The 24,633-nt window shown below is 35.0% G+C and overlaps 1 protein-coding gene across 6 annotated transcripts in view; it reads left to right on the top strand.

The window, feature by feature from the left end:
* Positions 1-24,633, top strand: part of SEPTIN7 (septin 7) — a 162,839-nt gene that overhangs the window by 77,433 nt on the left and 60,773 nt on the right. For 2 of the 6 annotated variants that reach the window (XM_074379828.1, XM_074379825.1), the window contains exon 2: positions 13,316-13,418. In XM_074379828.1, the coding sequence (XP_074235929.1) occupies positions 13,409-13,418 (10 nt within the window). In that variant the 5' untranslated portion in view covers positions 13,316-13,408. Of the gene's footprint in view, positions 1-2,126; positions 12,042-13,315; positions 13,419-24,633 lie in introns of those variants that run through there. The other 4 variants (XM_074379826.1, XM_039462058.2, XM_074379824.1 and 1 more) reach the window with 4 other exon arrangements.

Genomic DNA, 24,633 nt, shown 5'->3' with positions numbered 1-24,633 from the left:
TCCTGATTTCAGTAATGTTCTGTGTTTTTTCTTGGTCAGTTTAGCTAAGGTTTTGTCAATTTTGTTGATCTTTTCAGTGAACCAACTTAACAGTTTTGTTAATGTTTCCATTTTATGTATTTCCCTTATTTCTGCTCAAATAATCATTTCCTTGTTTTTCCTGTTTTGGGCTTAGTTTGTTCTTTTTCTAGTTTCTTGAGATGGAAGGTTATGCTATGAGATCTTTCTTTTTAATACAGGCATTTAAAGCTGTAAATTTCCTTCCAAGCACTGATTTAGCTGCGTTCAATGCATTTTGGTATGTTGTATTTTTAGTTTCATTCACCTTGAAGTATTTTCCACTATCCCTTATGATTTAGTTTTTGACCTATTGATTCTTAAAGAATGTAGTGTTTAATTTTCACCAATGTTTAAATTTTCTCAATTTCTCTCCTCAGTTGATGTTTAACACCATTCTCTAGTGGATGAGGAATATACTTTGTATGATTTTCAACCCATTTAAATCGAGACTTGTGATCTAACGTATGGTCTGTTTTGGAGAATATTCCATGTGCACTTGAGAAGAATATATTTTGCTGGTTTTGGGTGGAATGTTGTACAGCTATGTGTTAGGTCTAGTTGGTTTATAGTGTGTTGAGTCTTCCGCTGTTTCTTTATCTGTCTAATTGTTTTACCTGTTACTGAAAGTAGGGTGTTGAAAGTCAGCTACTGCTGTTGAATTGTTTTATTACTACCTTTGATTTTCTTAGCTTTGTGCAATTTGGGGACTCCTTTGCTAGAGGCGTATGTGCTTAAAATTGTTTTATCTTCTCAATGGATTGGTCCTTCAGTCACTATAAAATACTCTTGTCTGTGGTAACAATATTTGTCTTTTAAGTCTGTATTTTCTGATATTAGTGTGGCTACTTTATTATTATTTTCTGTCCTTTTTTTCAACCTGTTTGTGTTTGTGATTGTAAAACCTGTCTCATGTGGGCACTATATAGGTGGATCTTACTTTTAAAAATTCATGTAGCCATTCTTTGCCTTTTGATTGGATTCCCATTATACCTGAAACAGCAAAATACATTAATCTAGTTACGTTTAATCTAAATAGTGATGTGATTTACACCTGTGATTTTGCTATGTTTTCTATATCTCAAGTCTTATTTTATTTTGAGACAGAGTCTCGGTCATTCAGGCTGGAGTGTAGTAGCACGGTCATAGCTCACTTGGTTGACAGTCTTTTTGTTTCAGCGTTTTGAATATGTTATCCTTTTGCTTTCAGGCCTCCGTGGTTTCTGATACGATGTCAGCTATTATTCTTATTTACAGTCTCTTGTACATACAGTTGCTTCTCACAAGCTGCTTTCAAGATTCTCTATTTTTGGTTTTTGACAGTTTGATTATGATGTGTGGTCTCTTTGATTTTATCTTATTCAGTTTGTTGGGCTTTTGATGTGGAGACTAATGTTTTTCTTCAAATTTGGGAAGTTTTCAGTTCTGTTTCTTCAAATATACATTCTGTCCCTTCCTCCCCGCACCCACCCCTTTTCTCCTTCCATTCCCTGCTTCTTGTATGATTTTTTTTCTGTAGGTCTCTGGCTCTGTTCGTTTTTCTTCCTTTAACTAAATTGATTCATGTTATTTAACAGATTTTCAGGTTTGATGATTCTTTTATCTGCAAGCTCCAATCTTTTGTTGAGCTTCTCTAGTGAATTCTTTCATTGTATTTTTCAACTCTAGGATTTTAAAAAAATTATCTTTTTCTATATTCTCTATTTGATGAACATTGTTTTCATACTTGACATTGATTTATTTGACTTTTCTTTAGTTCTTGAACACATCTAAAATTGCAGGTTTAACGTATTTGTTTAATGTCTGGGCTTTCTCAGGGACTGTTGCTTTTTTCCCCCTGTATATGGGCCATGCAGTTTTGGGTTTTTTTTTTTTTGCAAGGCTCATAATTTTTTCTTGAATACTAGATACTTTAAATAATACAGTGTGGCAGCTCTGAAAATCAGACTCTCTCTTCCCTGCAGGGTTTGTTGTTGCTCTTTTTTTCTTTATTTGCTTAGTTGCCTCTTTTTTTTTTTTTTTTTTTTTTTTTTTTTTCAGACCAACTCTCACTCTGTGTGCCCAGGCTGGAGTGCAGTGGTGTAATCTCAGCTCACTGCAACCTCTGCCTCCCAGGTTCAAGCGACTCTCCTGCCTCAGCCTCCTGAGTAGCTGTGACTACAGGCATGTGCCACCACACCTGGCTGTTTTTTGTTTTTAGTAGAGACAGGGTTTCACTATATTGGCTAGGCTGGTCTTGAACTCCAGACCTCATGATCTGCCTGCCTCGGCTTCCCAAAGTGCTGGGATTATGGGCCTGAGGCACTGTGCCTGGCCTCCTTAGTTGCTTTTTGAACTAATTCTGTGAAGTTAATTTTTGCCATGTGTTGTCACTGAAGTCTCTGCTTGGTTATCTTTGTGGTTACTTGTGAGTAGGCCTTTCCAGGGAACTACCAGACATATCAAATAATGATAACACTTTGAGAATGAGGCTTTGAAGGCATTCCATGCTTGTTCTGTTTTTTCCCAGTTGCTGCCAGGCTGCTGGGTTTTTAAGGTGATTGTGTGCTGTTGGTTTTCAAAGATACTGTAGAGGTGGAGGAGAGATGAGAATGGGCAAGTTAAAATGCAGGAACTGTGGTTTTTACCAAGGTTCAGCTCTTTTTCTTGAATAAGCATTACCTGGATTCCTGCAAACTTCTGGTTAATTTCCAAAATTCTAAGTAAGTTGATTTGGACAATTTGTGTCAGTTTTCTCCTTGCTTTTAATGAAGCAGATACTTTTCTGAAGTATTTACTTCACCAATTTCTTTGATGTTCTCCTGTGACAAGTGTTTAAGAATGGTTTTTCTTCTAGTCAGTATATCATTATCTGTCCATGCATATTTTTCTAAAACCTTACTTTTAAGGGCTGCCTGGTATTTTAATATATGAAGGTACTGTAATACAATTTTTGTTTCACTTGTCTTTAGAACATGTCAAAAATTGTTACAGTTTTTTACTATTATGAGCAGTGCTTTGTTGAATATTCTTTTATCTTAGTTATGTATGATTCTTAAGACTATCCATTTCTAGAAGTGAAATTTGTTGAATTTAAGAGAATAAAAACTTCAGTTTTTGGTCCACATGGTTAAATGGCTCTTTAGGTCAGTGGTTTAAGTTTATATTCCAAAAGTCATTTAGGAGAGTGTCTCTTTTTCTACATCGTCACCTAGTACTGGGCACTAATAATCTTTTTTAAAAAAATTTTATTTATTTTTTGAGATGGAGTCTCATTTTGTCACCCAGGCTGAAGTGCAGTGGTGGAATCTCAGCTCACTGCAACCTCCGCCTCCTGGGTTTAATCTATTCTCCTGCCTCAGCCTCCCAAGTAACTGGAATTATAGGTGTGTGCCACCATGCCCAGCTAATTTTTATATTTTTTGCTGGTCTCAAACTCCTGACTTCAAATGATCTACCCGCCTCGGCCTCCCAAAGTGCTGGGATCACAAGTGTTAGCCAGTGCACCCGGCCTCATTTTACTTTTTTAATTTTTGGAGAGAGAGTCCCACTCTGTCACCCAGGCTGGAGTGCAGTGGCACCATCCTGGCTCACTGCAGCCTCTGCCTCCCAAGTTCAAGATGTTCTCATGGCTCAGCTTCCTAAGGAGCTGGGAGTACAGGTGTGCTCCATTGCACTCAGCTAATTTTTTATACTTTAGTAGAGATGGGGTTTCACCATGTTGCCTAGGGTGGTCTTGAACTCCTGAGTTCAGGCAGTCGTCTCGCCTCAGCCTCCCAAAGTGCTAGTATTACAGGAGTGAGCCACCACACCTGGCCTAATCTTCATTTTAATTTGTGCCTTTTTTTTTTTCTTAAAGAGATGAGGTTCTATCTAGAGTGATGGGAGACAGTGACAGATCATCAGGCAATAGATTCTCATAAGGATTGTGCAACCTAGATCCCTTGAATGAGCAGTTCACAAAAGAGTTTACGCTCCAGTGAGAATCTAATACCTCTGCTGATCCGAGCCAGGTAGTAATACGAGAGGCTGGAAATACAGATAAAGTTCCATTCACTTGCCCGCCATTTACCTCCTCCTGTGTGGCCCAGTTCCTAACAGGCCACAGGCTGCTACCAGTCTATGGCCTGGAAGTTGGGGATCCCTATACTAGCATATTTATGATTACATATGTGGTTACCTAACAGTTCCATGATATAGCACTGGTCTAGACTCTAGGACATCCTCCTTAAAAAAGAACCCTGCTTCTGGCCGAGCACAGTGGCTCGCGCCAGTAATCCCAATACTTGGGGAGGCTGAGGTGGGTGGATCACCTGAGGTTAGGAGTTTGATATCAGCCTGGCCAACATGGTGAAACCCGTCTCTACTAAAAATACAAAAATTAGCCAGGTGTGGTGGCACGTGCCTGTAATCCCAGCTACTCGGGAGGTCGAGGCAGGAGAATCACTTGAACTCAGGAGGCGGAAGTTGCAGTGAGCCGAGATCGTGCCATTGCACTTCAGCCTGGGCGATGAGCAAAACTCAGTCTCAAAAACATAAAACAAAAAAAAGAACCTGCTTCGTTATAGTTTTACTGTTAGCAGCAGTGTTTTCTACCCCTCCTTAAAATTTTCAGTTACTACACCCTTGTTTTGTTCTAATATTAAATACGGCATCTAACACTCAATTTTTCTTTGTGCTCCAAGCTCCGTCATCATTCTGGGACATTTTTAGGCCCATGTGTACGACACTTTCAATAAGTTAGCCTCAGTTTCTTAATTGCGTTTGAGCCATTCTTTTTTCTCTTTCTCTGTCTCCTCTGAGAGCCATCCTTTTAATAGCTCTATGGGGGAATGGGTGGGAAGAAAAAATACTTAAAAAGAAAGAAAAAAGAAAAGAAGAGAAATAACCCTATGGGGTTACCATCTGCAACTTACGTTCCTCATCTAAAATCTTAATTAATTGTATAGTCCATTCTAACCACAACTTACATTTTTTTACTGTCTTCTTTACTTCTTGCCTTCGATCCTTGGTCCCCTCCATCTTCATTCACTGAATTGCTTCAATTGTATTTGTCAGCTCTCTTGATCATGTACTTTTGTGTACCCTTCCTGCAAAATAACAGTTTCAGATGACTCCCACAAGTTTCTCAAGTTACGGATTGTTACTGGAGGAAAAGATCACATGGCTTCAGGGATACATTCAAAGATTTGTGGTCTTCCGCCTTAACTAAGTGGACAAAATTGCTTGGATGGCTGCTATGTATTCCTAGTCTCTCTCTCTCTCTCTATTCTTAATGGTCCTCGTTTCTTATCTTTACCTCTTAAAATCCCCTACTTCTCTTCTTCTTTTTGGGGATTGGCAAGTTGTTTTATCTCTGATGCTTAGGGAAAATCCTGTCCTTCATTCCATAAATGTTATCGGTGTCCTTACTTCCTGTCTTCAGCTGCTCTTCTACTGCTTGGTCTTTTCTATTAACATTACACAAATAGAACTATCTGCCTTTTTTTTTTTTAAGTGCTTTAAACTCTTTCTTGACCTTGTATTTTCTGGCTTCTATTCTTTTCAAAGGTAAGCATTAAAAAAGAATTGCTTATACTAACTTCCTGTAGTTTTTTTCTGCTTATTTATTTCCAGTCTGCCTTCTTTCCCTATCTTTCCATTGATACATCTTTGACAGTGGTTCCCAATAACAACAAGTAGATTTTTCTTTATCCTTAGATTGACCGCTCCAGAGCATTTGATACAGTTAACCACTTCTTGAGGGGGCTGCTGCAGTTGATGTCCTTTGAAATGCTGCTGTGAACTCTTTAATTCTTCTTTTCTTAGGTTTGTTTAGGTGATTATGATGGGATGTTGGTGTTCCTTCCTACTCTGTATGCTGTATTTTAATTCATATCCATGGCTTTGATAGCATTTAAATGTTGATTACTTAAAATGTTAACATCTGTCTAACCTAGATGTTTCTAGCATTTCTAACCTTTATATATGCAATTGCCTAGTAGACATCTGTTTTCCAAAAGTCCAATTAGCACCTTAACACAGATGATTTCTACTTTTAACAATTGATACTCACCATTCATCTAATTTCTGAAACCTAAATTAAGAAATCTGAATTATATCACTTTTGTACAAGTTAGTTACAGAGATCTGTCATTTCATCTCTTTAATATCTAACCTAGCATTGTCCAATAGCAATTTGATGCAAGCTACATATGTAATTAAGCTTTCATAATAGCCACATTTAAAAAGTAAAAATAAAAAGGTAAAACTAACTTTAGTTTTATATTTTATATAACTGGTATATCTAAAATTTTATTTCAACATGCAATTAGTATAAAATTATTAATAAGGCTTTTCATTCTTATTCTCATACGAAGTCTTCAAACTGTGGTATTTTACACGTGTAGCACACTTAATTTAGACTAGCTACATTTGAAGTACTCAGTAGCCACATTTAGCTACTGGCTAACTTAATGGATAGTAGAGTCCTAACCTATATTTCTCTTTATCCTTACTGCCTTTGTTTTGGTTCAAGTCTTTACTTTTACCCTGGGCAACTGGAGCAGCTCTTGGGATTACTACCATTTTCTCCTCCAGTTCATCATCAATGTTCTTGTCAGTAGTAACTTTCTAAAGTATGAATGTGACTCTGCATGTAAATTGATGTGATTGTGCATTCTTCTTCATGTCTTTAATGCTCTTCCTAAGCTATTAAGATGAAGTCTAAGATTCTAAGTATGGCCAACAAAGTCCTTTATCATCTGGCCTTTGCTTAACTCTCCTAAGCTATAGTTCCTTGATCCTAAAAATGAGTGTATTGAACTGTTGTAGTTCCCATAAGGTACCATAATCTATTCTTGATTTTGGGTCTTTGCAGTTAATAACTCATCTGCCTGAGACCCATATTCTCCAGCACCCACCCTCATCTCTCATCAAATTAAAGTCTTCTAGTCCTTTAGTATCTAAAGGTTCTGATTCCAGGATAGGATGAAACACCCTTCCTTGTTTGCTTTCATAGACCCTGCTGTGGTTTCCTGTATTTATCACTGAATTATTTTAGCATTTATCACTGAATTATTTTAATTGTCCTCTAGCTCACCTCACCTCCCTATTAGATTCTTAGCTTCTTGAGCAGGGACCTTGTTTTCATTAGCTTTTATCTTCCTAATTACTAGCACACACATATATGATTGGCATATTGTAAGTATGTTGAATGAACGAGTGAGGGAATGAGGTCAGTATGTTTAGAAAGTTATCTGAATTCTAAGTTCAGAGCAAAGAAAAATTGATTTATATTTTAAGTTATCTCATTCTTACATGTATTCACAGAGTTAAATATTAGAATCTTTTCAACAGATTAACTGAGAATCCAGAATAGGATTAAAAAAATAAAAGTTGGTTATGTCAGTACGCAATTGTTCATATCAGTAAAAACAGGAGAGCTGGGGGCATGCCAAATAGGTCATGAACCTTTAAAATAGTTGAGGGATGAGGAACATAAAAACTGATATTTAGGATATGTGTATGTAATCTTGTAATATTTTAGTTTTCATACTATATTAAATCTAGAATGTAGGCATTTTTAGACTAGTTATACTTAAAATATTTAAAACATTTAAATGGCAAATGAAGTTCTTTTACCTTTTCCTTAGGCTGTGTGAGAGATGGTAGGAATTTTACTAAGCAAGTACCAGACACTTAAATCTGTGTATGATATAAGGCTTTTGTTAGGAATGTCAAGGAGTGGAGAAGTAAACTTCTGTATTAGTATCTTTTTCTTTTGTAGTCTATATTTGTTTTTCATATTTAGAATTACCCTTTAAGGGAAACAGATATTTTCATCAGTGTATAAAACAATATGCTATATATATATACACACATATATATATATGTATATGAGTGTGTGTATATTAATATATATATTTTAAAATCTAAAGGGAGTCAGATTGAACTTGAAGTTATTTAGAAAAGATAAAAGGTTATTTTCGAAATGTAAAATTATTAATGTAAACCTTGGATTTTTATAGCCAGATGTTTAAGTTGCACATACTAAAGGGAGAAATAGAATTGGGGCATATTAAGGTAATTTGGGGTGTACATTATAATTCCTAATCCTTTTAGTTTTTTATTAAACATCTCATTTTGTAACAGTAGTTGGAAGTTGAAGGTTTGTAGTTTTTTTCTAGGATTGTGTTTTTCTCAAATTTGATTTTGATCAGGCTTCCATTCTGTTACAGTTCCCCTTGATCAATTTTTTGCTGTTACCAAAAAAATACCAAAATAAGTTGCTGCTTTTTTTTCTATTGGAAAATTTTTATCTATTGGAAAATTTGTTGAAAATTGGCATTCAGAGCTTAAAGATTGGTAATGGGATTTTAGATAGCAAGATTTGGATAACTTTATTCTTTGAAATAAGAACAGATGGCAAGAGAACATTAAGATTCTTAAAGAGTTTCATTGAGCTATCTATTACAACTTGTTTGAATCATGCTGGTCTTTGAATATATTTGTGCTGAACTTAACCTTAGAAGGAAGGTTAGAACTAAAGTTACGGGATAGTGTATTTAAGTTGATTTTCCCATCAACCAGTGGAGTTACTGTAGTTTGATTTTTCTTAGCTATGCATTTTAACATGTAGATTTAACAACTAAAGATTTTGTAAAGCATATCTAGCAGATAGGCTTTTAGAAAAGATTATTTGATAAATGTTTCTCCTTATACGACTAATGTTTGAAGTCAATGAATACTTTAAAGACATGGGAGTATTTTTGGGTGAATATACTTTTATTTATACATGCTTATAAATGCTAAGTATCACCCGCATCTATAAATAATGTTTCCTTATCCAGAGATATTTTACACTGGCACTGTGAACATTTGTGCAGGGAAAGAATCAGTGGGTGGTTAAGTCTTCTGAAATACAGACTATGGTTGATTTTAGAATTTATGGTATAGAAACATTCTTGTAAGATAGGAGAGGTCTATATGTTTTAATCGACCAGTATTAAATTATTTATTTTTTTATTTTTTTGAGACAGAGTCTTGCTCTGTTGCCCAGGCTGGAGTGCAGTGGTGCTATCTTGGCTCACTGCACTCTGCCTTCCAGGTTTAAGTGATTCTCCTTCCTCAGCTTCTGGAGTAGCTGGAACCACCATGCCCAGCTAATTTTTGTATTTTTAGTAGAGATAGGGTTTCACCATGTTGGCCAGGCTGGTCTTGAACTTCTGACCTCAAGAGATCCACCTGCCTTGGCCTCCCAAAGTGCTGGAATTACAGGTGTGAGCCACCATGCCTAGCCAAGTTATGAGTATATTTTCTGAATAGTATTTTTGTGCCAGGTAGCTTCAGAGACATATTTTTGTATCTGATAGGACACTGTTACATGAATTTTGGGATAATATGTTTTTAGCAGAGCCAGACCAATCTTTGTCTTTGTACAGTTTCTTTCTCAGAAGATGTTTTCCTGAAAGAGTAGTCATTCAGATTTTTAAAATACCTACTGTGCGTCAGTACTTTGCCAAGGACGTAGAGATGACTGTAACATGGTTCTCTCCCTCTGGGAAATCAGTCATATAGGGGAACTGACAAAATGTTTAAGTTTATTAAAAATCATTAAATTTATTTATTATAATAGTTACATGCAAATAACTGTCTACTGAAAGTCATCCTAGTAACTCTTCTTTGACACCATGTTACTGAAACTGCTCTTGTTTTTGAAGTTACCAGTGACCTTATTTCCAAATTTTATCAGCATGTCTGTTATGGCATTTTTGTCTGTAGCATTCAACATGGTTAAATGAATCCACCATCCCTCAGAAGGTCTTGGTTTTCTTTCTGTCTCCACTGCCAATCTTTCTCTGCCTAACCTCTTAATGTTGGAGTGCTCCAGGGCTTTGTCTCGACCCCCTTCTTTTTGTCTGTAGTCTGTCTTCAGGAATCCATTTCTTTTTCAATGGTATCTGTATCGTGATGAGTCCTAAATATAATTTTTCAGCACCAGCCAACCATGAAATTTCTCACTGTGTTGCTCAGATTGGAGTGTAGCGACATAATCACAGCTCAGGGACCTCAACCTCCTGGGCTCAAGCAGTCCTCTCTTCTTAGCCTCCCGAAGTCTTGGAATTACAGGCATGAGCCACTCTGGATGGCCGAGAGCTATCTTTAAAGTAGTAATCAGGTCACTTGCCTGTGAAAAACCCTCTAGTGGCTTCCCATCATGCCTAAAATAACATCCAAACTTCCTACTTTGGCTGAGTCCCACATGATCTGGCCCCTGCCTGCCACCCTGACCTCATTTCCTGTCACTCATCCCCTTGTCCACTACTTCACTTCATTATAGTTCACAAACCTTCTCTTTACTTTTAGAAATATCATGTTTATCCCCAATTTAGGGCCCACCCCTTTGCCTGGAATGCTTTCTTGCTTTTCTCAATTCTAAAATAGTACTGTGTGCCAAAGACTGTTCTCGTTGCTGTGGATAAAGTAGTGAATAAGAAACAAGGACAGACTCTGAGGCATTTTTGTTACGCCTTTTATCTGATGGGTTCCTTGAAGTTGCAGTTTAAAATACTGCATTCTCTCGGAATACATTTTCTTTGATGCACAATTTATATAATTCATTCAGTCTCTGCCTTGATGGAGCTTACATTGCGGGCAGGGTGGAGGTCACAGTAAACAAGATGAGTAAAATGTATGTTGGATGGTGGTTAAGAGCTAAGGAGAAGCATACAGCAAGCAGCAAACTACTAAGGCAAGGAGTGGGGTTGTAATTTTAAATATGATCAGGGCAGGCCTTTTTGAAGGTGACATTTAAGTAATAAAAGTAATCAATTCTAGACACGGAAAGCAACAAGTGAAAAAACCATGAAGTGAAAGTATGCCCTGTATGTTTAGGGAGTAGTTACGAATTCAGTGTTGGAGGAAGAAGTGAGCAAGAGGTTGAAGAGTAGCAGGAGATGAGGCCAGAAGTAGAGTAGAGCCAGATCTTGCTGGGCTTTGTTGGCTAGTGGCTTTCAGCATTGGTGCATGTTGGAACTACTTGAGGAGGTTTTAAAAAATACTGGTGGATGGGTCTCGCAGAGATTGATTTAGTTGATTTGGAGGTGCAGCTGGGGCATTAGGTTTTTGTAAAAGCTCCCCCAAGTAATTTGAAGATGATGCTAAGGTGGAGAACCACTGTAGGTCATTATTGAGACTTTGACTTTTACTTTTAACTATAAAACGGACTCAAATTGTTTTAAGCGGGTTGTGATATAACTCATAGATTTGTATCAGTTTAAAAATGTACATTTTTCACACTTTGGCTAAGGATTATCTATTTTATTTTCTATGCTTCATTAGTTGCCTTTCAGTTTTCACAGTTTACCTTTATCTTCTCTTTTCGTCTGTTTCTGCTTATCATCTTTAGCTTCCTTCCTTTTCCTGTATCTACATGTCTACGGTTCTTTAAATTCTGGACTTCAGTTTAATTAATAGAATTTGAAATACAGCATTGTAGAAAAAGATTTTTAAAAAGACATTTGGATTTGTCTGATCTGGACTTCTTTGTCCAGTGACTGACAAAGCAAAATTGCATGAAATTTACGTTTTTTTCTTCTTGTAATTTAAAACTTGGTTCTTGTATACCTTCCTGGAACTTTATACTTTTATATTGTTTCCACTGTTTCTATAAGACTTCATATACAGGGTGCAGTAATAGGCCTTTTCCTTTTTTTAAATTAATCAGAACAGTTGCTGAAAATGGATTTAAATTCACTGGACATTATATCCCACACAAAAAATATTACTTTGACATGTTTAGAAAAAAGTCTGCCTTTAATTTCTTTGTAATTTGTTGAGTTACATGTAAGTAACTTTTTTCCCTTCTCTGTCTTTTGCTGTGTTTCGACGGATTTGCCTCTCCTGTTTGGACTGAATATATCATTACAATTCTTGGAATTCTTTGTTTACTGTTCCTCTGTGGATTTCTTCTGTTGGAATCTGGAACACTGGAATGATGGAAATGTGTTCTTTACAAAGTAGCTGTGAGTATATTACATAATTTATACAGAGATTTTTTTCAGTCTCAGTTAACTTAAATTTAACTTAAAATTGGATGATATATGAGCCAAGGAAACCTTAGGTTTAATACCTATTTCTAACATTACTCATAGCAGACTTTCATATATTTGCCTTAAAAATACTGGATTCTGTTTAGTCTCCTAATCATTGTTTACAGTTAGCTTTTCATTTTAATGGGCTTAGTTTTTAAAATTTGGCATAAGAGTTTTTATGAATGAACAAAAGGGCAAAAGATTATGGATAGAATATTTAGCTATATTACTAGTCAATATTGTAGACTTCTGTTCTTTGTTAAATCCAGGTGTATTGAATTGATGCTTTGATCTCATGAGTGTTTTTTAAATGAGAATTTAAATGTGGCAGAAACTTTTAAAAGAGTGTGTGCCTCTTTTTGCTATTATTGTTTAATGTTGAAATAAGACTACCTCTAAAGTAAAATTAAGCAATAAAATTGCTTATTCAGATAATTTTAACAATGGATAGTATTTTTCACCCATGGGTAAGTTAAAAATCAGACTTATTTACTACACCAATTTGGAAGTAGATTTCTTTGAATTACTCGTGAAACTATTGTTGAGGTCATCTAAGAATAAAAAACCAACAGAAAATGAAGTTATAATTTACTTTCAAAACTGGATAAGCCTGAAAATAAAGATCATGTAAAACCTTGAAGTGACATAATGGACCTGGCATAATAGCTTGAAAGATACTGTAGCTGGTTGACACTGATCACAAGAGCCTTCAAGAATTTGTTTTTAAAAATTGCTTTTAATTCAACATTTTGATTTCATTTCATGAAGAAGATGACAGATTTCAAGAATCTCATACCTGTGGTAATTAGCGTGATCAAAGGAGATAATTAAGGATTCTTAATATGATTTTAAGGGGATTTGAATTTTTTTATTGTGAAAAGTTTTTTGTTATTTTGTTTTTTTAGTTGGTTGGTCAATCATCTTGTCACTAACTTAACTGTCAATTGAAATCTTTGTTCTGAGGCAGGTTTCTTTAATGTTTATTTTATTCCCTTGGATTTTTATAATTAACCATTATATTGTCCGTCAACTCATGCTTAAATAATTTTGTCCATTTAGGAATTAATTGATAGTTTTATTGATAATGCCATAGAAGTAGTTCATTTGTATAATTTTCTAAAATAGGTTAATGGAGGGATTTTGAAGTGTATGACAGAATAGCATTGTTGATACATGAATAACCTGGCCCTTTTTGCTTTTGTCAGCAACAGAAGAACCTTGAAGGCTATGTGGGATTTGCCAATCTCCCAAATCAAGTATACAGAAAATCAGTGAAGAGAGGTTTTGAATTCACGCTTATGGTAGTGGGTAAGATATAATTTCTTATTAAAGTGGAACTTTGGTTTGAGTTTTAAACTGTTAATCAACTCTAAACAAATTTAAGAAAATACTAGCACAGATTATCTATAGTGATCATATGTTATATTTTCTCTTATATGCATACATTTTAAAATTTAACTCAGTGGTATAATGGGATTTATGTCTTCTTGTGTCTTTTTTAAGACAGAAACTGAAAGTTGAGAAGTGGTAGATAATAGTGTTGGAGTGGAACACTAGGGAAGTTATCTTCAATTGATAGTGCTACAAAAGAAAATAGCATCTGGTGGTTACTTATTACTTCATTATAGTTTTGTTTTCTGGCTTATATGCTATAGTGGAGTATCATATAAGCATTTAACATACTGTGCTCTGAATTTTGAAAAGAAAGTTGGGATAGGGGATCATAATAATGCAATTATTGAATCATAATGAATGTAAGCACTGGAGTGAGTAAAACATGACTGTCCTCGTTCTCTAATTCAGTCTCAGTTTTCTTTTGTCTTTTATCCCGTGAACATCTTACCCTGCCTGTAGTCCATTTGAAGATACTGTTAAGGATAATTTTGACTGTAGGTTGGTAACATCATTATTATATATGAAGAAACATACTGTGCCTTTACCATATGTAAGATTAGTAATCTTCAGTGACTTGAAGTAATTACTTCAAGATTACTTAAAGTAATCTTCAAAGTCTTATTCTTAAATGACCATACAGTATTTTCACCGCATATAGGCTGACTTTAGAACCTAAGTTATGAATATTGTATAGTGCAACTTTGTTGTATTTCTCTACTACTTGTTTTAAGAAGGTGAATTGCAGGATAGTGCATTAACTATCCTTAACGGAGAAAATTGAGTTGATGCTGGACTTTTTAGGTAGTACACAGTTTTGTTAATTGTATTTTAATGTTTGGTGTTTTTATTTTGGTGTTGAATTAGGTTAATTGAACTGGCTATGAAATACTCCTTATTGGGAGGTAGAATATTTTATTTACTGACTGCAGTATTTTACCTGTTGGTCAGTTTGTGGCTGTTTGGAAGTTGTATACGTTGTAATAGTTCACAGTTAAAACATGGTACAAAATTTGCAAATTTCATACTTTATTATAGAGCTGATTTTCTTGTCTATGTATCTTCTATTAAGTAGAAGTATAGTATATCTAGCTTGCAAACTGCTGCTATGGAGTAGAGGTGGGTCTAGATAGAGGGATAAAATAATGCAGAGCATACCTTTTCTTTTGCAGTTTGGTAACATCATCATTATATGAGGAAACACTGAATCTTACCTTTACATATGTAATAGTAATAATCTTAAGTGAAGAACTGTAGACAAATACTTTTCACTTATGAGAAAACCTCGTAGGTCCATTAGGAGAGCTGTAGCAATTTAAAAAATTTCTTTTGACATTATAATTTTAGTTTAAAGAATAATTCTTTGAACATATACTTAGTGGGATAATGTCTGGTGATCAAGGACAGAGAGTTGATTTAAAATCTCTGTGGCATTTTTCCAAATGAAAAAAAATGGAATACTCATCTGATTATGATCTTTAGAGGAAATATTTAATCTCTACGTGTACATTATTTACTAGCTTTTCTAATTAATCCCTTTGTGAAATTCATCTTTTCTTTTTTCTCTTCCTAATGATACAACTTAACTGAGGCTAAAGAAAAGTAGGTGTTAATAGCCTTACTTTCAAGTGTTAATTTCCGTACACTGTTTTCCCACTGAGGCTTGAACGTTGTTTAATTAACTACATTTGAATAGATGTGTTGAGTACAGATATTAAATCTTTTCATCTATATAGTTGTAGTGACTAACACATAGTCACTTTTTAAGTAAGTATCCAATACGTTGATTTATTTTATAGGTTTTAGGCTGAATCTAACAGCGTCATTTGCAAATCATAGAAAGCTAAAACCAACCTTGCTTTAATATTCCTGACTTAAAAACTTCAAGCTATTCCTTATCAGCTAAATCCTCATTTTTGAGATCTAAATTCAGAATAAATTTGGCTCCCACATTATAACTCTTTGTTTACAACTTACACGTTGATATCAACTGAGAATCTGTAACAGATTTTTTTTAATGAAACTCTTTGTACTTTGTTGGAAAACCTTTATCTGATAATCTTGCTTTATAAGCAATATTTACTGAGTAGTTGCTTGAGTGACTTATTTGTATCAAAGAGGCATGCTGTATATTCTTACATTTTTTCTCTTAAAGGAGCTTCTGATTTATATGACAAGATAAACCACGTAAAAATATGAGTCAGTAGAATTATACAGAGGTTAAGAGCCATAGAAGTTTAAGGGTATAGGAGAGTTTGCCTTTGGTTAGAGATTTATTATTGCTTTATTTTGAACAGGGAGGTATTAGGACAGATTTTTGAAGGATAGAATTGGAGCCAAGATTGAGGGAGCAGTCCAGTTGGGGGAAAAATAGCCAACATTTATGTAACTTTTTATGTGCCAGGCAATGTTTTAAGTACTTTATATACATTATCTACTAACTGACAATTCTTTTTTTTTTTTTTTTTGAGACGGAGTTTCGCTCTTGGTTACCCAGGCTGGAGTGCAATGGCGCGATCTCGGCTCACCGCAACCTCCGCCTCCTGGGTTCAGGCAATTCTCCTGCCTCAGCCTCCTGAGTAGCTGGGATTACAGGCATGCACCACCATGCCCAGCTAATTTTTTTTTGTATTTGTAGTAGAGACGGGGTTTCACCATGTTGACCAGGATGGTCTTGATCTCTCGACCTTGTGATCCACCCGCCTCAGCCTCCCAAAGTGCTGGGATTACAGGCTTGAGCCACCACGCCCGGCATAACTGACAATTCTTAACAACTGTCCTATGAAGTAGATATTGTTATCCCATTTTGGAGATGAAGAAACTGAGACATAGGAAGATTAGGTTACTTTCCCATGGTTACATTACTAGCAGATGGCAGAACCAAACCCAGTCAACCAAACCCAGTCTGCTGCTCAGTCTGGTATGTTCTTAACTACCATGCAGAGGCTCATTTGGGGATACTGGGTATAGTTCAGTGTTTATAAGAGTACATCCAATATGCCTTGAACTTAAATGAATTCGACTAGATGTTCTTGTTTCCCTAAAAAAATGAGAGAATGAAGGAGAATGAGAACTAGAGAACCTAAATAGTACTAGTAATTTTTCCTGTTAGTCCACTGGAATGAGCATCTGGCCTAGAGTGGGTGTGAAGTGGGAGAGGTACACTTGCTGTTCCCCTAGTCATTATCAGCTTCCACATAGTTTGATAGTGTGAACATCTCACTTTGCTGAAAGTCTGGTGACAACAGGGCACCTAAACACAAACCAGTCACTTTGTATGTGCTCAAAGAAACAGTTATCTGTTTTAGTGCAGGAGGAAGATACGTTGTTAGCTTGTATGTAATTGTGCTTTTTGGATGATATAAGTAATTTTTAAAGATTTTCTCACAGCACACTGACTTTAGGATCTGATCCCTAACCTGTAACTTTACACTTAGAAATAAGGCTGGAAAGGATTTTGGAGACCCTGCTTGGCAATTTGATGGGGAGATTAGAATTCTTGATTTTGAATAAAAATTTAGGCACATCACATAATGAAGATATGTAGGTCTCTATTCAGTGAAGTTGTCTAACCTGTTTGGCTTAGAACTTGACCGTCATTAGTGTGCTCCCTAATTAGACTTAACTATGATAGAGAATAAAATTTTAATTGTAATATCCTGTTTTTACTAGAAATTTTCAAAGAGGCAGAACTCAGAAGACTGTAGATTGCTTTATCTAATTTGAAACATTTTTTAAAACAGGTAGTATTAAACCTATTATTCTGAATTCTAGGAAGATAGAATCCAAAATTCAGTCATTTCTGTAATCTTGAATTTGCAAAATTTTTGTGATACAGAATTTTAAAAATTTAATGATATGTCAGTAATATATTTGACGTATGCTACATGTCTTTAGTTGCAGATTGACATTTCCTTTTTTTTGTTCTCCACTGGGAGAGAACTTAGAGCCTGTTGGTATAGCCATTTTTTGGGATTAAGATTTTATCATAATTTTTTTTTTTGTATATGACTTAACAGAGAAAGTTTAGGAGGTATTTAGTTAGTGATAGGATATACTTTGGCTATCCTAGTTGTCATTTTCCCCCACTACCTGTTGATGTTTGCATTGATAGAATAATATCTGTATCAGTTTATCAGGTTATTTGAAAAAATTGAAAGATAATATTGGCTCATTTTGTATGTAGGCCTATGAGCATTTTTGTGGTATTTTTAAGATGCTGGCTCCTTGAAATGTTTTGAGTTAATGATTTTAAAATTTTTCCTTGAGCTCTGTGTTTTTATTTTGCTTTTAATAATAGATGTAACTTAACCAATGATGACTTCACAACATTGGGAATATACTAAAAACCACTGAATTATACACTCGAAAATGGTGAATTTTATCTTGAAGTCATTCAAAGAGAAGGTTTAGAAGAAAGAAAATCACATAATTCCACATATCCACTGTTTTAATTTTGTGCATTCCTTCTACTGTTAGATCTGTGTATTTTTTAAAGCACTTAAAAAATATATTTCATTGCAGAAATTGAGAAATGCAGAAAAGCAGAAAGAAAATAAATATTCGTTTTATCTGTCATCTGTCACCCATTGATAACTCTTTAGAAACATGTAGTATTCTCATTTATATGTATCTGTAATGTTCTATGATTGCCTTTTAAATTTGCAGTTAAACTGTGATTATCTTTTAATATCTTATGTTCTTTCATAACCTATCTGTTGGTCAAATTGTAGACTTTAATGGGCTGTATAGGTTGGCTATATGATACTTGATCATATTGTCAAGACAGTTAAAGTTGCTAGCTAGTATTAATACTATAATAATATGGTTATAGTTATATCTTTGCTTGCATTTTTAGTTATTTTCTTAGAATAATAAAGCTTTAGAAGTTTAAATTGCTGTTTATTAAGATTGATGCATCGTTTTAAAGGTTTTGATACAAAATACCACATTGCCCTAAAACACGTTGTGTACTATTTTGCACACTCCCCAAGTGTTGACAGCACCTTTTTTCCTGAATACTGCCAACATTGGATATTAATCTAAATGCTAAAGTGTGGTATATATTTTCATCTGTATTTTATTGTTGCTAGTTACTTTATTTACTTTTTAAGACAGAGTATTGCTCTGTCGCCCAGGCTGGAGCACAGTGGTGCAATCTCGGCTCACTGCAACCTCTGCTTCCCAGGTTCAGGCAATTATCTTGCCTCACCCTCCTGGATAGCTGGGACTATAGGCCTGCAGCACCATGTCCTAATGTCCACCATACACTAATTTTTGTATTTTTAGTAGAAATGGGATTTGAACTCTGATCTCAGGTGATCCACTTTCCTTGGCCTCCCAAAGTGCTAGGGTTACAGGTGTGAGCCACTGCGCCTGGCCATTGCTAGTTATTCTTTATGTTTATTTATCTTTGGCATTGTTTCTTTTATAAATGGTATGTTCCCATTTATTAAAAATAGTTTTTTTTTTCCCTTAAGTGTAGGTAGGTAGGTATTCTGAGGGCATCATTATTATTTTGTTGGTGGTAGGCATTGACAGTTTTTTTCCAGAATGTTTTGTGTGTTACGATTTGTGTTAGCTTGACCTTCCTTCCTTCCTTCCTTCCGTCCGTCCGTCCGTCCGTCCGTCCGTCTGTCTGTCCCGCTTTGTCACCCAGGTGGGTGCAGTGGCACTATCTTGGCTCACTGCAATCCCTGCCTCCTGGGTTCAAGTCATCTTCCCACTTCAGCCTCCCAAGTAGCTGGACTACAGTTGTGTGCCACCGTGCCCTGCTAATTTTTTGCTTTTGTATTTTTTTTTTTTTTTGTAGAGATGATGCTTCGCCATGTTGCCCATGGCTGGTCTCGAACTCCTGGGCTCAAGCGATCCATCCGCCTAGGCCTCTCAAAGTTCTGGGATTACAGGTGTGAGCCATTATGCCCATCCTCAATCTTTTTCTTCATGGTTTTTGTCCTTAATGTCTTTTTGCTTGATTCAAGGTTATTAGAAGTATATTAAGTGTAAAGACTTACTGACTAAAAACTAATTTTTTATTTTGAAATCTTAAATCCTTATGGTATTTTGATCTAAGTTGTGAAGCAGGAATCTGATGTTTATTCAATGTTAATAGACCTGCCCAAACCATTTGTTATAAGCTTAATTTTAAAAGTTTATGTGCTTGGTTTTGTTCTCTTTCTTACCCTTTGGTTTAGTTCATTGATCTTCCTATGTAAATACTATACTCTTGGAGTTATAAATTTACAGCAATTATGTTGTGTTTATTTATGTAGAAAGATTACCAGAGTTCATGTTAATTTAGGGAGCTAGGCAAACAAACAGCAAGTCAAATAATTACAAATTGTGCTATTTTCTGGAAAGACATAAACATGGTGAGATTTATTTGGAGTCATCAAGGAAGACCAGCCATTTTGAAAAGGATATTTTTTCATGCTAATTCCTAAATTACATGATAGGACACACTAAAAATAAAAAAAGAAAGAAAAGAAAAAAAGATATAGCAAGAGATACTCATCATTAACATTTGCTACACTTACCCTCCATATTTTGCTTTTGATAACTGCGTAAGGTTTCTAGCTGTGGTTATCTTATATCTTGCCACTGCTTTATCATTTGACATTTGAATGATTTGCTTAATTCGATTTCATAATAATGCTGCAGTAAAAAATTTACAGAATGGAAATTTTGGTCAACATTTTAATGATAATGCTTAATGGCTGTATGTATATTCTAATCTGAGACTGAAATATAGTGTAATTTATGTAATTTATTTTTTTACTGATAGACATAAGGTTAGTTTTTACCCCTACCCTTGTTACAAATAACATGGCAATGAAGATCTTTAAACACACAGAGTTTTGTTATATGTATATTGGGAGACAGAGGGCAGTGTCATTTTTATTTATTTGTTAACAATTTCTGAAGTAGGATTATTAGATTAAAGTACTTGAACATTTCATGGCTCCTGGCACATACTGGCAAATTGTTCCTTCTTTCCTTCCTTTTCCCCTTCCCTTCCCTTTTTTCTCTCATTTTCTTCTTTCTGTAACAAGGTCTTGCTCTGGTGCCCAAGCTGGAGCCCAGTGGTGCAGCCAGAGCTCACTGCAGCCTTGAGCCCCTAGGCTCAAGTGAGTGTCCCTCATTAGCCTCCTGAGTACCTGGGACTACAGGCACACACCACTATGCACAGCTAATTAAAAAAGAAACTTTTTTTTTTTTTTTTTGGTAGAGGTAGGGTCTCACTCTGTTGCCCACGCTAACCTTGAACTTTTGGCCTAAAGCAGTCCTCTCTCCTTGGCTTCCTAAAGTGCTGGGACTACAGGTGTGAGCCGTCATGCCTGGCCAGCAAATTGTTTCTTAAAAATTTATGTTACTAAAGATTATATATCAAGAAAAAAGGAATTTTTTTTCCCTGAATTTGAAGAGATTTATGGTATATTCGAAGGTGAAGCTCTTCATTCCATGGATACTATGGCTGTTTTAGATGCTTGAGGGGGAATATAAAACTACATGAATACACTATAAGAGAATAGTAGAGGAGGAAAACTGTACATGTAACTATAACATGAATCATAATGTGTTAAGTGGCATAAAAAGTGTGTAAACCAAATGCTATGGAATTTTAGAGAACAGAGACTTTATAACTAAAAAGCATGTCATTATCTTATTCATTTACTGATTCATTAGAAAAATGGTATTTTTTTCAGTAATTCATATATGCATGTTTTGTTTGCTTAATTCTTAATCTGAATTAAAGGCTTAAATTCAGTGTCTTATCATGGAATAGTGTACTTAGGAAAAATACTTGTAAAATCAGTCTTACAGATTGCAGTCTTATTAGCTGGGTGTGGTGGCACATGCCTATAATCCCTGCAACTCAGGAGGCTGAGGCAGGAGAATTGCTTGAATCTGGGAGGCAGAGGTTGCAGTGAGCAAAGATCGCGCCACTGCACTTCAGCCCAGGCAACAGAGTGAGTGAGATTCCATCTCAAAAGCTAAAAAGAAAAAAAAAGATTGGAGTCTTCTGGTTCTGTAACAAGAGCAGTGTCTGGATTGAAATGTATAAGAAATGTAATCTTGATAATATCCCAGTTTCATTTAGTAGTCTTTAAAAAAGTCATCAATGTGATTTAAAAAATATAGTCATTGAATTATAATTCTTAACTTGTTTTTGCTTCTCTTACATATTGTATCCTAATATGGTCTTTGAAAATGATATAAGAAACTCCAGGGTTGAAAAACACATCCATCTTTCTTTTGACAGAGAGGCCAAAGATAAACTTCGTAGTATATAGGCTAAATTAATAAAGAGCAGTAAGGATGGTCATATTTGTCAGACCTAGAGAAATTGTTCTCTTGTTACTGAATATACTCAAAATTGAGTGGATAGGTGGACTGAAGTAAAAATGATATTGTATTTGTTAATTTTAATTAGCTTAGATGTTGGGACAGAAATGTGTAGGCCACATAGTCTGTCAGTATTAAATTTTAAAAGACCAGAGCACTGAATGGAAGGCAAGGACATGAAGGGAGCACATGTTAATGCAACTTCTTTACAGATAGAAATAGAATTCTCACACAGGAGACTTATTTAGTATGTAGTTTTCATCTTGGCAAGGAAGACTGCTCTTTGTTTATCCATAGTGGGTAATTTCTAAATCTTTCCTAGTTTAGGGCATGGAGGCCAAATATTATTGTGGGTCAAGTGGGACCATCCTTTTCTTAGGTGACTGTATCACATATGTCTAAAATACAATTTTAAATATGAGACAATTTTAAATATAATAATATCACCTCCTTCTACCTAGCTGTGACTACAGACAGTCTAGCACTAAAGGACGTCAGAGTTTCTTCCTTTATATTTAGTCCATCTTTCTGTTCAAAGCATTTGTAGATTGAGTGGTTTTTGTGTTATAAGTCATTTTTATTCTCTCCCAAGGCAGGAAGTTTTCAATTATTGCATTTTTTCTATACACAGCAGGTGGATTTTGTCTGAAAGAACGTTTTATGCCAGGATACTGTACTCGTTTCGCTACTGAACTACAGAACCTTAGAATTATTTTAAAGATTGGGAAGGTATAACCTGTCTCCCATGAAAGACCTTTGTAGTGATAAATTTGCCAACCTTGTTAATTTTACTCAAACCTTGTTTTTAAAAAAGACCCCCACATTTTCAATAACAATTTTCATGTATTTATATCTAGGTCTTGGTTTTTTTGGGGTGGGGGTGGGGGGAGCCTATTTTACTATGTAAGAGTGAGAATTTAAAGCAGTGGCTAAGCTACTGAAGTCTGTGGATCAATTTTTAGCACAGAACGGGGATGCTGAATGGGTTCACTGACTTGTCAAACGTTCTGAAATATAACAGATTTTTATTATGTCTTTAAATTCTGGAAAGAGATTGCATATTTAGAATCTCAAAAGAGGTTATCTACCTAAAATACGGAAACTTATAGATAGAATGTGTTTTATATAATTAGAAGTGCGTGTCATTATTTATAGTGATTACTGTGCTGAAAACAATGTGTTAATTTTAAATTTTGAAACAATTCTAAACAAAAGCTGCGCATGTAATACATACCTTTTTTTCCTAAGATATTTGAGATGGATGCTTCTCTTTGTCCCCCTAAATACTTCAGTATATTTCATTTGTTATTTGTTATTATAAAATGATTTATTATATAAATCATTTGTTATTTTCTGATTTTGATGGTATATTATAGTTATATAGGAGAATATCCTTGAGGAAGAGAAATATACTAAAGTATTTAGGGGGACAAAAGAGAAGCATCCATCTCAAATATCTTAGGAAAAAAAGGTATGTACTGTATGTGTAACTTTTGTTTAGAATTGTTTCAAAATTTAAAATTAACCCTTTTTAAATATATGTACATTTTTATATGTGTGTTTATGTATATATATTGAAAAATGTAAGTGTGCACTTAATCTCCAATTTTAGTCCATCACTATAGGGCTCTTAATTTTCATCCCTCCCGTATTTGTATTGTCTTTCTGATGGTGAGATATCATTATCCTCCATATGTGTAATTATTTGATGAATCCCCCTGTAATTAATCCATCACCTCCTTCAGGTTCTTCCCTTTCTTCTCTGAAAAATATTAGGGAAGAACCCGAAGGAGGTGATGGATTAGTTAATTGCATGAGCATTAGTTTAATTAAGAGGGAAGCAGTGGCCTTGCTTACCTCACTTGTGCTGTGATGTCACATGCTAGGCTATTCTCAGGTGGATGCCCCCTCATCCTGTTTAACTCAGGCATTTCATGCTCGTCCATTCTTCTCATGCTCTATTAGAAACTTCTTCATTCTGCAGGCTCTAATACCCTGTTTTGGGCCACTGTGGTTTTCTCTCCAGTATGTACGTCTACCTTTCTCAGTCTCACATAATGACTTTTGGACTGAATTTTTAGGAAGAAATGTGGAAAAGAAGAGCTGAAATAATTTTCAAATGTTTAAAGCCCAATATTTAACTGTATTATAGAATTGGTATGTGAATAGAAGAAATAGCTTTTTTGATGCTTAAAAATGCAGAAAATTAGTAAAATTGTAATTTTAGACTGCCATAGGAAAAAAGAGTAATGGAGATAAAAAGCTCTGGAAAAATTTAGCTTGGAAATAAAAATTATATGCATATATGTACAAGTATTACAGAGTTATTATTGATAATATTTATATATATTTTGATAAACTGAGTAGGATGTCCCCCAAATTTACTAGCAGTTGAAACAAATAGGTTAATATTTAGAAGGAAGAAAGTTATAGACTTTGGGGCTTCTGTTTCTTGCCCTGCCCAGTACTCTTTTAAGTAAGCAGATGATAAATACAAGGTAATTGTGCATATTAAAGAAAGAATCAGATGTGAAGATCTGTAGTTCATGCTTAACTAACTCAAGTTTTTAATGATAGAAGGCTATAAATTGTTTATTATGTTACAGATGGAAATAATGACAACAGAAACATAAAGGAGCTCTTTCATAGCATGCTTGTCCTGTTTCAGAGGATAAATTTTAATTGAATGATTAGTAATTTAGTTTATGTACGTCAGCAGTATAAGTGCTGAGAATGATCAAGCAGATGACATGAAAATGATTACTTCTACCCTTGAAGGAATTTC

The sequence above is a fragment of the Saimiri boliviensis genome, chromosome 10, assembly GCF_048565385.1.
Source record: "Saimiri boliviensis isolate mSaiBol1 chromosome 10, mSaiBol1.pri, whole genome shotgun sequence".
In the NCBI taxonomy this organism is placed as follows: Eukaryota; Metazoa; Chordata; class Mammalia; order Primates; family Cebidae; genus Saimiri; species Saimiri boliviensis.
Note: the sequence above shows the minus strand (reverse complement) of the source record. Positions and strands in the feature narration are given on the sequence as shown.